This window comes from Equus quagga, chromosome 11 (assembly GCF_021613505.1).
Source record: "Equus quagga isolate Etosha38 chromosome 11, UCLA_HA_Equagga_1.0, whole genome shotgun sequence".
Taxonomy (NCBI): domain Eukaryota; kingdom Metazoa; phylum Chordata; class Mammalia; order Perissodactyla; family Equidae; genus Equus; species Equus quagga.
In genome coordinates, this window is record NC_060277.1 from 85,700,977 (window position 1) to 85,716,908 (window position 15,932).

A 15,932-nucleotide genomic window follows, 5' to 3' on the forward strand; every position below is an offset into this window, starting at 1 on the left:
GAATAATAACATTAAATATGTTACCTATAATTTATTGTCTATTATATGTCATGCATCTCTGACATAGATTGTCTTATTAACCAGTAACGTTTCAAGGTGTAGATATTATTGTTCTCATTTTATGTGTGTAGTAATCTGTTCAAGCTAATATAGCTAGTAAAACAAAGCTGGGATTTGAATCCAGGTCTCTTGATTTCTAAGCCCAAGCTCTGTCTGCTACACCATGCTGCCCCCTATAGGACAAGCCCACAATTCAGAACTATTTATTAAAAATATCAATTATTGTTATTGTACACAAAATTGGAGCTCTTATAAGCTATAGAATCAAGAAAGATGCTTTGCATGCCATTGTTTTAATTGACTAGAAAAATGGCACTAGTTTCAACATGTCCTAGGCAAGAGCATTATATTGCCTTTGACCAGTATTCTTTCTCTCTGTTTATACACGTAAAGGTGTTTGTAGAAATTTGTGTTAAGCCAGCCATGTTTTCGTGCTTAGTATTTGCCACGTAAACTCTAACTTAGTTCCCAAGAGTGGAGGTGACTTGCTAGCTTCTCTGTAAGTTGTCTCCTGCTTGTTGTATCCATGGTGAGGCCAACTTACTTATTTGGCCTTAGGCTCAGGATTCTAGTTTATCCAGGGTTTCTCTTTTTCCCACCTCCCACCCCAGGACATTGGTGCCATGTGGATGGGAAGTTTGCCCTGAACTTTTACCCAGGCTGGGACCTACTTCCTCCCTCATTCCTGCCAGCCTGTATTTACTAGAGGCTGGGCCTGTTCTCCTTCCTTCCCTGGTTTTGGTCAGATTCCCTTGGCTGACTTGGCCCTTAACTGGCACTGCAGCCGTCTCCATTCTGCATTTCTGAAGCCTCATCCCTGCTCTGTGTCCTTTTGGAAGCTTGGCCTAGAACTGGACTGAATCTTCCCCACACCTAAATGGAGTTGATCTTAGGTTATTGCGCTAGTTTCCTACCCCTTCACTGTTCTGATTTTGTTCCCCCTATGCTTTTAGACTCTCATCACTGAGCAGTGTTTCCTACTATTTGCTGGGACCAACGCCTCAGCAGAAAAGAACATCAGTGGAGATAGGACAAAGAATCTGATGAGTGAAACAGAACTTTAGATCTTATTGCTCACCACTCACTGCCTTTCTTCTGTGCATCTCTGGGGATGGGGATGGGGATGGAAGACAGTCTGTATGTGATGATGTAGAATTGATCTTCTTTAGGTTCTGCTCATCTGAGGGGTCTATCAGCTTAGTGATGGGTAAACCAGAAACTGGTTGTTTGTATCTTGCATACTGTAGAGCATCCATGATCCATCTCATTTCACGCCAAACTTCATCTATTTGCTTTGGGATAAAATGATAAAAGACATTAAGTTATCAAACAGAAATTAAAAAGGAGTAAGTTTTCTTGAGAGTTCAAGATGATACATTTTCCACAGTATTGGTTTTGAGCAAGAGTACGGTATTTTCAACATAGTTTTACTAAGCCAGAAAATATCTCTTCTTTATAATCTCTTGCATATTTTTACCTCTGAGGCTATGTCATTTAGTGCAAATAGTGGAAGACCTGGATTCCAGCTGAGATCCACCAGTTATTAGCGCCGTAATAACCTTTGGCAAGTCATTTGACCTCTTTGAGCCTTAGTTGCCTTATTTGTAAACTGTGAACAAAATGTCTCCCCTTTTATACCTCACAGGACTGTTGATGATTGGATGATATCATGAATTTGAAAGTGCTTTGTGAAACTGCAGGGTACGTTTTTCACACATATGAAGTGTTATTAATTCTCAGTATGTAATGAAATATTTCTCATTAGGATATTGTGGGGAAGGGATCTGATAAAATCTGAATTTCAGAATACTTGAAGAAAGAAATGTAGTTTTAGTTCCTCTCTGTTAACTGGAAAAACAAAGCATTACTGGACTATTTTGCTAAGCAGAGATTCTTGGACCTATTTTAATAGAAAAGAAATAACTTTATATATTAAACTAATTACTTTCTTACATATAAAATAAGTGCTTCTAAAGTACAAAACAGCTTAAACAGCCTATTCCTAAGTAATTTAAACATCCTTGCATTTTTAGGGTAGCCCATTTTAGATTGTTACCATTTTGATTTCTGGGTTACCAAAGTGATTTTAACAACATTTTCACTCTGAAGTAAAATAGCTGTTTCTCTGAAGCCTATTAGTGTAAAAGTCACCGTGTTTTTGTGTCTACCTCTGTAAATGACAGATGTTTTCCCAGAACGTAATAGACCCTGGCCACGAACTTTCTGGTTATTCTGACTCTCTCCAAAGAGGGTCTGTTAGTCATACATTTTTTTCATGGGACCCTGGAGCGTGTGATAAGTTTTGCATCTAATTTTACTGGGTGCCTTGGGCAAGCCATTAACTTTTTCAGACCCATTTACTCAACTGTAAAAAGAGGAGGTTGAACTAGATGATGTCTAAGGTCCTTTCCAGCCTTGACACTTTGATTTATTTTTGAAGAACATTTGGAAAGTTGCTGTCACTCAACTTCCAGGTAGAAGGTGTTCATTGTATGAATACTGCAAGGTTAAAGTCTCTGATTGTAGAAGTTTTAAAGATAAGAGACTACCCAGTGTTCTATTTTATTTTCAAAATTCCTTCTTAAGGCCTTAATCTGTACTTAAAGAAAATTCTTTAAAGAATATCCACTGGGGCTAGCCTGGTGGTGTAGTGGTTAGATTCTTATGCTCTGCTTCAGTGGCCCAGGGTTTGCAGGTTCAGATCCCGGGTGTGGACCTAGCGCCACTCATCAAGCCACACTGTGGCGGCATCCCACAGAGAGTGGAGGAAGATTGGCACAGAGATTAGCTTAGTGACAATTCTCCTCAAGCAAGAAGAGGAAGATTGGCAACAGATGTTAGCTTGGGGCCAATCTTCCTCACCGAAAAAAAAAAAAAAAAGAGTATCCACAAACTTGGTGCTCCCAAGAAACACAGAGGAGATTCTGAAACTGTGACACTCTATCTACTGAGAGTGACAGACAAGCTAGAGTTAAACTAGTGAATGGCACTGTGTGGTCCATAGCCATTTTTTCTTGCTTTCTAGTTCTGTTCTGTCCTGGAGTGACAGGACTTGGCAGAGTATTAAGGGCTATTAATGAAAGCATGAGATTGAGCTTCAGGCTTTGTTAGGTAGTGAGTTGGGCAAAGCGTTCAGCAGGGAACAGGCCTGTTAGGAGGTACTGAGCATTGTAAAGGGAGAAATCTGAAGTTTAGGGAGGTAAAGACAAAGTGGGAATCCCAGAGGAGATGCTGAAAAATTTTCTTGATGGGATTGTGACTCTCTCCTCTGGCTTTTATTGGTCCCACCTCATGCAGCATACTCTTGTCTCAGTTATTTTAAAGGCACTACATGACTGTGGACAGCTGTTACAATATGCTTTTGTATCTTTTACTCTGGACTGGGCAAAGAGTAGGTACTCAATAAATGATTGCTCAGTGAATGAATGAATGAATGAATGGTTACCTAATTCTTTAGATCTCTACCCTTGAACAGAGTTACTTTGAGGATTAAGTAAGATAATGTAGATGAGTGTACTTTATAAACTGTACCTTGTTGTAAAGTTTTCAGTTGTTACAGTGACAGTCATGACTATTGTAGTGGGTTGAATGTGGCCTCCCAAAAGATGTCCTAATCCCTGGAATTTGTGAATATTACCTTATATGATAAAAGGGTAAATATTACCTCGTATGGCAACAGATGTGATTTGAGTTAAGGATTTTGAGAGGAGAAGTTTGTCCTAGATTATCTATGGGGGCCCTAATTCCAATGACAAATGTCCTCGTAAAGACATAAGAGTGAGACACTGGGAGATTTGGCAGACAGAAGAGAAGGAGGCAGTGTGACCTCGGAAGCAGAGACTGAAGTGATGTGGCTGCAAGTCAGAGAATGACAACAGCCACCAGAAGCTGGAAGAAGCAGAGAACAGATTCTCCCCTGGAGCCTCCAGAGGGAGTGTGGCCTGCCAGCACCTTGGTTCCAGACTCCTGGCCTCCAGAGCTGTGAGAGAACACATTTCTCTTATTTTAGCCACCAGGCTGTGGTCATTTGTTAACGGCAGCCCTAGGAAACTAAGACAGTTATTAATAATAATCCACTTGTTCTCTTTGGATAAGATTGCTTTAGCCTTATTGCTGAGGATGGACAGTGAAATTTACTGTAGAAATTTAAAAAATTATGTGTAGAAACAATGTTTACTTCTTAATTTTTCTCAGTGATGATGAAGTATTAACTGAAGAAAAATTAAAAACACAGGTACAGGGAGGACTGTGGACTGAGTTTAACAGACTTAGCTAAGTAGCTCTAAAACAAGGAACAATTTGCACCCATTTTACCTTATACTGTTGATCTAAAAATAACTGACAACATAATCCCCTTGATTTTAAGGTCCAAATTCAACTTCTGAAGACTTGCTGACACGTTTTTAAAAAGAAAGACCATAAACTCCCTAGGTTTGTTGGTTAAAAATTCTGCATCCGTTTCTCACCCTGCCCTTTAAAAATTTTGGTTTTCATCCCATAAATTACACCCCTTTCTCTGTACTCAGGCAAGATAATATTTTTATTAGAATGTAAAGGTGATTGGTTTTTTCACAGCACAGTTACAGGGTGCTTGAGGGGATGATAGATTGGCTATATTTAATGAGCTGTGTTTCTATTACAGCTTAGGAGCATTTGAAGCATTACGGTATATAAATTATAGCCTAATTGCCCTTTAGGCTTTAGCAGCTCAAAATATGCCAGGCTTCAAGTCTGTGCACTTTGACATTTTTGCTGCATGTGCTGTCTGTAAAGCCTGTATACCTTATCTACGATTTTATGCACCTCCTCTGGCCCAGCCCTCCCCGTTTCTGGCTGTACTCCTTGGCTTCTTTTCCTCACTGTATTTACATAGACTCCCTTGCTCTTTACAATGTTTGGTTTGTGTAGTGACTTCAACACTGTCTTAGATCTGGAATCATACAAATGCTCTCATGGCTGGTGGTTGCCTCTGCAGGTTATGGTGTGTGGTGGACTGAGCTGTGAACGCCAGTGGGTGAGTGGCTGCAGCTGGTTTTCATTCTGAGTGAGAGAAACTGAGAATCCCAACATAGATAAGGGGAGAGATGATCTCACATTATCTGCAGTCAATGAAGTTATTCATGTTGGATGGAGCAAGGCAGTCTGCTGAAGGCTATGGGTACAGGGAGATGGTCTCGTTTTACCCTAGCCGAGAAGTGATTTTTTGAACCCTTTGAGAATTGGCTTTTATCCAAGTCTACATGTACCTGGCTGGCTGGAAGGAGAGTATGTAGAGGGGGCTCTCAAGTTACCTGCTTTGGGAGACCAGAGCAGGCTAGCACTTTGAAGAATTCCTGGCCTGGCCTGCCTTTATCCATCTCACTTAATGCTGTGATGAAAGGGAAAGAGAAAAAGGTAGTGGAGCCCTAGGTTAGGTGAAAACGGAGTAAGGGTAGTCATCAGGGAGTAAGAATGGAGCCAGGAACTCCTGGAGGGGTTTGAGACTGGGACAGACTGAAGAAAGTCAGCCTTTTTGTTGCATGAACATACTGGATTCAGGGAGGCTTAAGTGGAGTAAAGCAGAAACAGAACCTATGGCATGGTTAGAGAAGTACTTCTCTAGAAATATTTATGGTTTTTAAAGAAGTCCTGAAATGTTAGAGCCAGCCAGGCCCTTAGAAGTCATCTGGTTCAATCCTTTCATTTTACATGTGAGGAAATTGAGGCCCCTGGAGATCAAATGAATTGTCTAAAACTCCAAGGTTTATCAGTGGAAGATTTAGGACTAAAAATGTATGCTAATTGACTTCTGGTCATTATTCTTACTATGTTCCATTGTCCCTTATACTGGGTTCAAAAGATAAGCCAGTCTTTCATATTCTCCTCATGCTTCATTTTTCTTTTTCCCCACACATTCCCCCTATTGATGTTCCACTTTTATTGGAAATAAAATAAATGATGTAAATGTTTTGAATATTAAATTCTCAGGTCAAGAGAGCAAGTCACTTTTTGAACGGTTTATTTCTTTAGTCTGAGAGGTCACCTAAGATATCTCATTTATAGAATGAGAGAAGTAGGATAGGATTTGTCAGCTCACCACTCTGCAAGTATATTATACTGTTTTCTTCCTGAGTACTTAATAAACCCCAAATCTTGCATGTTCATGTTTCAAAGCATTTTCCCTTCTTATTAGTGAACGAATGAATATATAATTTATTGCACACTTATTATGTTCAGGCACTTTGCTGAATGCTGTGCATGCATTATCCTGTTGGATTTTCTCAGTAACTCTGAGCTGGTGCTATTAGTATCCTCCCTATTTTACAGATGAGGAGATTGGGATTGAGAGAAATTTCTTCGCCCAAAGTTCACAGCATTTCCTTATCTTAGGTCCTCATTACTTCTTGCCTGGATGGTTGTAATAGCTTTGTCTCTGGTTTTCCTGCCATTAGTCTTCTTCTCCTTAAATCTAGGAATGAGATGCAAATCATTTAGTGAGCATGGCCAATGAGAGTGAGTGCTTACCGTAAACCACCAGTATGGCCATACCAGTGCGAATGGGAGGAATATCCCCCCTGATTGAATCTATCCTGAACAGCTATGAGAGCCTCTAACTTACTTCTCCAAAACTTTGGCCAGGTCCCTGTTGCTTATAAAGTACAAATTTCTTGTAATGGCCTTTAATAAAGCTCTTGTGATCTGATCTCATTGCTGCTTTCATTCTTGCCTAATTTCTCATTACCATACTTCACTCCGTTTATGTCCCAACCAATCTTGACTACTACTCATTCCCCAAATACTATTTTTCTGTTCTCTGTGCCTTACCTGTTGTATACTTTTTCTTTGAATACACCCTCCCCCAGTCTGTTTCTTCTCGCTATACTCTAACCTCTCCCTCTAGGCCTATCTCAGATGTTGGTTCCATACTTTATCACAACTGTTCTTAAACCTACAAATGTAAGTAAGTTTTTACTTTTTTGTGTTGACATAGAACTTTTTTTTGTGCTTCTGTTTCAGCACCTGATTCATTTTACAAATAGTATTTATATACATTTCTTGCCTACTCTAATGGATTTTAAACTCTTTAAGATCAGGGACCATGTCTAATTCAACTTTTTATTTCCCTTACAGTGCCTAACACCTGGCTGTTCAACAAATATTTATCAAATTGAACTGAATATAAATCATAGTGATATTTATCACAGGGGTGTTGCTATTATACTATTTTATTAATTGGGTAACTACAGGCAGAAAAATCGTAAGATTTGTCCAGGGGATTTAGAGGCAGTTTCAGACCAGATCCAAATTCTCTTGATGTCTAGCCAGTACTCCTGTCACAAGACCCTGAGATGTTGCCATAGGGCCTTTCCAGACAAGACTGTGGACAGGGAACACATTTTCTAACCTTGGTAGCCACACATTAAAGTGTCAACTCTGCCGGAAAGAAGTCTGAAGCGTGAGGAATCTTAGGTTCAGCTAGATTTGAGTTAGCATAAAGTGGTGGGTTGTTTTCTTCTCTTTTTCTCTGGGATATTGAGTTAATACAATTTTTCTGTCTGTTGGAATTATCAGTGCGCTATTGGGTAAGAATAATATTCTGAGCACTACTCCTTCTGATGGTGATTTTTCTCTCCAATGTGATAAGCCACTGCTACCCACCACAGTGGCTGATGCAGCTCTTAGTAACTCTGTGATTTACCTGTAGCTTTTTCTTAAGTCTTTGTTTAAAAACTCACATCTCCCTGAGCTCCATACATTTTAACCAAATCAACTGGCTACTTGTACACTGCAGTCTTTAAATTTAGCCCAGATTGCTATTCTTTCTCATGCTTGGTTCTCATCCCCTCCACCTTACCCCTTCTCCCATCCTTTTACCTCAGAAGAAACAAACTATTACCTGAATGAAATCTAAAACCTGCTGGTGTCTTTGTTTGGCAGCTGCAACCTCGCTGTCTGAGATTGCTTCCCTCAGGGACTGTTGGGTATTCAGAGAATCTAACTCCACAACAGCAGAAAGGCGGCAATACAGACTAATAAATTTCTCCCTGTAGCTGCAAAAATGAACTGGAAAACAGACAAGCAAAATAAAGCATGTTAAGATCTGGTATCAAAATAGAGAAATTCATACCTCAGAGAAAACAAGTTGAATGAAAACGTGATTTATTAATCCTATCAGTGGAAAATATTAAGCCATAAATTAATTATAAATGTGCTCTTAAGGGGCTAGTTGTCTGGCTTTAGTCAGACAGTATTCCCTTTTAAGGTTTACCAAGTCCTGGTAAGGTATGGGGAAGTGGGGTTGGCTTAAGCTGCAGTTTATGTTCAGCCCCTACAGTTGAGGCTGAATATATATATATAGATATATATTGGGAAAATAAGTTTGCTTATCACTTTAAGGAAAAAAAAGCCAAGTAGCAATTTGGAACCGGTTTTGATTTCAATGTGTGATTTCCAGTATGTATTTTGTGTGCTCCTTTCCAAAGCCAGAAGTCCCAGAAAATACAAGACATGCTTTTCTCAGAGTGTCTTTTGTCTGGTTGGAAAATATCCCTAAGGTCCTAGTATGATGGGTTTTGATCCTCCTCTTGCCTCTCTGCTCCTCAGCTCTTCTAGAAGGATGATGGAGCTGATGGCTTGGCAGACCATGTTTGTCTTCAGCAGACTTGACCTTTCTCTCTCAAAAGATAATGGGCCAGAGGCCAGAGGAGACAGTCTTCATCCCCAGCATGGAGGAGGGAAAGAGTAGTGTGGGAGTCAGCCTGGTGCAGGCGGCCTGAGGTGGTCAGATTTTCCATACTTCTCTGACTGGCTCTGATCATATACCGTAACTTCAGATTTCAGTGGGATAAGGAAAGCATCCTGATTCAGATTAGTATAGTACCAGTCTCTTCCTGGTGATTGTTGAATTTGGAGACTCACCCTCCAGGAACCTCACTTACTCTGTGTACCTCTGACCTATGCTGGTGCGTTACATGCACCAGAGAGAAAAAATTGGAAATAGGGCTGCTATAACTCAACAAATCTGTGGGAACATTTTTATTCTTATTTCTTTGGTGAGGAATTGTAGGAAGAACATCTAATTATTGCCTTTGAACCTCTTTGCTTTTGATTCTGGAGACCCAGATATGATCATTTAGGGATGTTAAAACTACACTACCTCAAAATGGGGCATCTGGTGATCTCTACACCATGTGAGGAAGCCCTACATCTCTGCATATTGAGGGATTTAAGTGTACCCTTCAATTCCCATCTTACCACTGCCACTTCCTTGCTTGATTACCTCTTAGGATCAATCTCAGATAAGTGTAAGGGTAATCCGCTTTGTTTGTATTTCTTCATGTGGAAGTGGAAGAGAAGAATGGGGTGAGGGCTTCAGAGGTCCATCCTTACTCTAGGTGTGCACCATTTCGAGGAAGTATTTCTCAGTTTGGGTAGTCTCAGTTCTAGGCTTGTTTTTTTTCTCTCTGGTGTCAGATCTTTCCTTCCTACTTTCTCTACTCTAGCACTTCTTTGCCTGACACACAGAAGAACTGATTTCATACAGGTTTCTCAGTAAATGACAAACTATTGAGCTTCTCCCAAACAGTCTACTTCTCCTGATATTTCCCTTCTTAAAGACCTCCGTAGAGCTCCTTCTTGACCTCAGGGTAAAATCCAAATATCTTAACACCAAAGGGAAAGCTCCTTGTGATCTAGGATTTGAATATATCTTCAATCATATCTTGCATCATGCAACCACCCTCCACCCTCCACCCACATTGATCCTAAGCTTTGATCTAGCTTAACGTATTCCAGGTTCTTTTGTACTTCTGTGCTTTTAAACTTGCTTTTTCCTTGTCCTCCAATATCCTTCTCTACCAATACCTTTAGGTTAGCTGCTTCTGCTACTTGAAGATTCAGCTTGAGTATCTTTTCCTCAGTGAAATCTTCACTGATACCTCCCCCCCTCAGGCAGAACTAGTTTCTTCTGTGCTCCTAAAGCCCTAGTTTCTAAATAATCGGGACACTTAACCTGCTTTATTGTAGTAATGTACTTGACTGCCTTGGTATTAAACTGTGATTTCTTTGAGGGCAAGATCCATGTCTCCTGTTAATTTTTATCTTCTCAAAACCTGGAACATTGTAGCTTCTCACCTGATTTTTATTGACTAAATGATGAAATAAATTTGTGCCCTGATCTGAAGAGGGCTGACCCTTCCTCTACAGTCTCCTGTTTCCTTCCTTTCTCTCTTTTATCACTGCTCTTTATTTTCCTGTTTTGAAAGGTGTATTTCAGGTCTGTGATATTTATTGGCAGCTCTACAGGAAAGAATCACCATTACTTTGTAACTTACTCTTGACCCTTGTAGCTCCCTGAATGTGTCTTTCTGCCTTTCAAGGAGGGATTATATCCTGTTAGCACTTGACAGATGTCCTCTCTTGGCTGGAGAGTGAAGAGAGTGAAGTGTCTCTCAGCCTGCCTTTCCAAACCAACTTGTAAAAAAAAAAATTGGCTTTTTTCCTTCTTTCTAAAGTATGGCTGGGAAGATAGGGAGAGGACTGAAGAATTTCTTTAAAGGAAACACTACCAGTCCCATCTGAATTCTAAACTCCAGAATGTCCACAACTTTCTCCTGTGTCTCTTTGCGGTAGGAGCCTTGGATCAGTGGGTGGTCTTAGAGCGCCCACACCACCCGTGCCACTCACCACAGTGAGCTATGAGGACCTGTCAACTACAGTGCTTCTCTTTCCTGCTCTAGTGGTTTTTATCCAGAGCCTTTAATGTTACTTTAACAAATGTTACTTTAACATAGTCTTTTGTGGTTTAGCAATGATACATTTGGTAGCCATCACTGAGGAGGGGAGGATAGACTGGAAGCTTCTAATTTTTTTCTAATGTGAATCACACACATTTTACAGACAAAATGGTATAAGGGTACAATAATGCATTATCTGGACCACATGATTTGTTAGTGATTTGCAAACTAAGACTAATGTTCTGCAGTGTTTTCTCTCTCTTTTTTTCTGCATAAGATAGTGGCAGACTAAAATGCAGTCGGCACCAACACTAGAAGTCAGATTAGGAGTATAATAGAGTGGAAAGTACTGAAGTTTAGGCATCAGACAGACCTGGGTTTCAATCATAGTTCTGCCACTTATTACCTACATGATAGTGGGCGTGTAACCTAGGGGAACCTCAGTTTTCTCATATCTAAGACAGGGATAATAATTCCTACCTAGGGTTAAATAATATGTATATAAAGTGCCCAGCACAGCATGTGGCACATATCAGATATGAAATAAAGTTTTGTTTACACCCCTACCCCATTCCCCCAGGAAGAATGAGGCTCCATATTCTTATTTAGTAGTTAGACTATTATAATAGGATTGAGATTAGAATATTCTTCCTAAAGATCTCTAGCTTGATAAGGTCCTAATCAGTCTAGGTCAGGCAGCCTAGTTTGAAAGCTAAGGAATCAACAAGATTACCTCCTGGGGTCAATTTAGTTCCATGATTCTTTGCCAAGGTGTCAGAAAGAACCTGGGCACGAGATGCCCCTCTAAAAATTCCTGGTAGTCAATGAGTTGACAGTTGGAATTCAGGAATGGTGTCCTAAATCATGAAAAATGGGCAGTAGGAATGAGAGTTGAGACTGTGCCATTTCTTGTAAGCCTGTGGCCTGGATTCCATTAGGCTCAATGCCTGGATATCCCACAGGCACCTCAAAACTCATCATTTGTCAGACTGAACTCATCGTCTTTCCCCTCCCCCAAACCTGTTCCTCTCTTCATATTTCCTATTTTGGTAGATGGCAACATTATCCATCTCAGCACCCTATTTAGGCTCTCTGGCTCCTCCATCTTCTTCTTCAACCACGTTAAATCAATCACAAAGTCCTGTCGATTTTAACTCCTAAGTTCCTCCTGCCTCTGCTTTCTCTTCTACACGCTTACCTCAGCTACCTGGTTTAGACTCTTATCATTGCCCACCTGGACCAGTCTCTTAACTATCTCATTGCGTCTAGTCTCAGCCCTTTTTTGCTCTCCTGCAATCCATTCTCCACAGAGCTGCCCAAAACCAATAAGACCATATTATTCCTTTTCTTTAAATCTTTTAATAACTCTCCATTGCCTACAGGACAAAGTCTAACCTCTTTAGGATGGCATAAGTAGCCATTTGTGAATTTGACCTTTTTAATTTTTACTTTCATCTCCTGTCACTCTTCCTCAGATGCCTTAAGCATCAGTCATACTGAGCTACTAAGAGTATACTTAATTGGGCTGCATTTTCCCAGGTCTCCAAGCCTTTGTGCATGCTATTCTGTCTGCTTAAAATGATTTTCCTTTTCTGCTCTGCCTTTTCTTTTCTGGATGTTTGTTTATCCTTTAAGGTCTAGCTCAAGTATTTTCTGTGTAAGAAAAGATTAGGTGTCTTTCCTCTGAAATTCAACAGCCTACCTCTTACATCAGGGCTTTCATTGTATTGGGACTGTTGGTATACATGTCTGTATCCTCTACTGGATTCTAGGCTTCTGGTGGGCAGACTGTCTTATTAATGTCTGTATGTTTAGCCCCAACACAGTACTTGGCACACAGTGTAAGTTCAGTAAATGTTTGTTGAATGAAGGATGAAGCCAAGCACCGAAGTATGAAATGTATACCAGGCTCCAAACTGTCTTTTTTTAAATTCCCCAGTTGTTTAATCTTTCTAGTCCAATTAGTATGATTCATAGAGCCAAAGAAATCAATAAAAAATCAAGTTTCCTCATCATAGGCTTGCTGTCAATTGTGACTGCCCACAGCATCAGGGCAGGGCGACCTCCTCAGTGGAGGCTAGGCAAATCCTCAAGAAGCCATATCACTGGACAGTGTTTCTAAGGGCTCATGATACTGCTTTTCCTTTTGTTTCTGGGAACAGTATAAATAGTGACCCTTGTCGACCCCCAGGCACATGCTTTATTTAGTGCAGAAGAGTGTCACCCTGCTCCTATCCAAAGAATAGGAGAGTGTCAGCCCTCAGGCTATGGAGGAGGGGGTGGGTCTGAAATTGTACCACTTTGCTTCAGCTTAGCCCTTCTCATAGAGATCTCACACTATCCTATATGATGGTCTCTCTCTCTCTCCCACAAGTAATCCTGTAAAGGAACACCCTATGAGTTTGCCCCAGCATAGTCTTTACTCCAGGGGGCAGAGGGCTAAGCTACTTTATCGTTTTGTCCTTGCTAGATTTATTTAGTGCTGGAATAGGCACAGATACAGTTTTCCATAGCTGGTTAGCAAGTTATTTATGATTCACTCAGGCCACTGGCAGGAACACAGTCAGTTTGCCAAATCTCAAATCCTTTCATCGGACAGGGATGACTTATACAAGTCAAACTGAAATGTAGTGTAAATGTTTTATTCTAATTTACATAATCTCATAATTTGCACCTTTTCAAGTTTCACTAGAATTCCTCTGTTGTTATTACAATTTTCTGAGTTCTGGCTGAATTTCCAACAACATTCTCTTTCTCAGAAGCGCTTAGTGTATCTGTTGACCTTTTACTATGGACCTACCTATGGAAGATAGAAGTCTCTATTTATTAAAAAAAAGTAGATTTTGCTTAGCATCTTTCTTAGAGGGGCTTAGGCCCGCTATAGCAGGCTTTTAGGAATTCCTACAGAAGGTATCATTAAATGCTTAGTGAGCTGATGTCAAATAGCGGAAGTAGCTATGCTAATCTGCCTCTTGTAAAGCCCTGATTTCTTGGGGATAAGATAGAGTTGGTCATGATTCTTACTAAGGCCCAGCAAGTTTTAAAAAATTGTTGCTGCTGGTGCTGAAGTACAATAACCATTGTACTAGAATGTATTGATTTCCTGCCACTGGCAACATTTCCTCCTGATCCCTAGAAAAGACTAATAGAATTGTGTATGCCATGGAACCAAGCCCAACAAAGTGGTCTTTTCTGGAAACTTACATGATCCTTATTAATCAACTAGAGCGTGAATGTTATGGTAATGAAGGAGGACGAAGAGGGTAAGAAGTTATGTTTTACTCTAGGGAAAAACATTTTAAAGTCAGGAACTATTGAGGCCCAGGCTTTGATCTATAGTCTGGTTTTCATAGATGAAAGATAGTATCTGATGGTCTTATATTGCTTTTAGTATTAAGAAGAAGTAAGACAGGTCAAAAAGATGGGCACTGTAGGATTCTGTTACACTGTGCTATGCTAACTGCATCTCTAGTTCTATAATTTCCTAAAATTTCTTTATCTCTGTGTTCTAGGCAGTACTACTTGAAGTGTGATCTATGGATTGGCAGCATCATTATCAGCTGAGAGGTGGTTAGAAATGCAATTCTCCAGTCTCCTTCCCAGAACTACTGACTCAGCATTTCTGGGGTGGGGCTCCAGACATCTATTTTAATAAGCTCTCCAAGAGATTCTTATGTACATTAAAGTTTGAGAAGCACTATTCTTGGGTATCATATCTTAAAGTATGTTTTCTATGGGTTTTTAATAGGTGCTATGCCAAAAATGATTCCAGTCATTGTCAAATGAACTTGGAAAATGCTGGGTTAAACAAAGTTAAGCTTTTTGTTTTTTATTTTTTTTTTGTGAGGGGGTACTACTGGATTTTTCAGAGCTTTTAGTATGTTATTCTACTGCTCAGAATTCTCCTTTGGATTCCCAATACACTTAAAGTAAAATCCAAAGTCCTTATCATGGCTATGCGGCCTTGCATGATCTGGCCCCTGTTGACTCTGTGATCTCATTTCCTGTCTTTGTTGCTCTTGCTTACTACACTCCACCTACGCTGATCTCTTAGCTAAGCACACTCTTACTTTAAGGCCTTTGCACTTGCTGTTCCCATTGCGTGGAAATCTCAGGTCTCTGCTCAAATCTGTCTTCTTCAGAGAAGACTTCCCAGGTCATCCTCTCCAAAATTGTAGCTCCTGTCACTTCACTCTAGTCTCTTACTTTGATTTATTTTTCTTCATAGCCTTCACTACTGTCTGGCGTTTACAATATTATTGTTTGTTGATTGGTTTACTATTTGTCTCCCCAACTAGAATTTAAGTTCCATGAGGAGTTTGTTCATTGCTGATTCTTCAGTACCTGGAATAGTGCCTGGCACTTAGTAGGTTACGTAATAAATATTGGTGAATTATGAACAAATTAATGCAGAGAAGAAATTGTAAAATAGAGAGTAACAACAGAAGGACAAAGTGTGGCTGCTCCAGAATAGTACATGAGCCTCTCAGAAAGCAGGATAGAGAGGATACTTGCAGGGCTTGGTCCTCCAGGGTCTTGGGAGTCAGGTACTGTTGTGATTGATACCAAACCATCGGTTCTTCCCACCAAGGCCATTGAGGCATGGGGAAATGAATTTCATGTATTTTGGCCTGTAATCATGGAACACTCATGACCATTTCACACAGAATGGACTCCTGGTTAGCTCTCCAATGAAGTGTTTTCCTTAGTTCTTTTCCCTGTCAATTATCTATCCGTGGAAAATCATTCACTTTCATGGCTTCAGCTGTTGTAAGTAGACACTAGCCAAATTTCTGTGTTGATACCTTTCTCTCCTGCATTTCTCCTGCCACTTGGACATGTCCACTTGGATGTTGAATCAGCACCTTCAAACTCAAGATTTTCAGAGCTAAAAGCATTACTTTCTTCCCCAAACCATTTTCATCTTTGATTTCCTTACTTTTGGTAGTGGCAGCAACGTCTTCACAGTCTTTGAGGCTGAAAACAATGGGGGCACTCTAGAAGTCTCTAGACTTCACCTTTTCTCATTCAAACAGGTGCCCAATCTTGTCAATTGCTCCCAATGTTTCTTACGTCTGTATGTGTTTCCTTTTGTTTTGTTTCTACCCTAATGCTAGACTATTATAATAACCTCTGAACTATCCCCCTAATCCTGCT

General features: G+C 40.2%; 1 protein-coding gene across 1 annotated transcript in view; it reads right to left on the reverse strand.

Annotated features, from left to right (window-relative positions):
* Positions 1-15,932, reverse strand: part of ANKFN1 (ankyrin repeat and fibronectin type III domain containing 1) — a 319,561-nt gene that overhangs the window by 13,208 nt on the left and 290,421 nt on the right. The window contains exons 18-19 of the mRNA XM_046677042.1: positions 7,937-8,103; positions 1,139-1,352 (exon numbers count right to left, since the gene is read on the reverse strand). Of these exons, the coding sequence (XP_046532998.1) occupies positions 1,139-1,352; positions 7,937-8,103 (381 nt within the window). The remainder of the gene's footprint in view (positions 1-1,138; positions 1,353-7,936; positions 8,104-15,932) is intronic.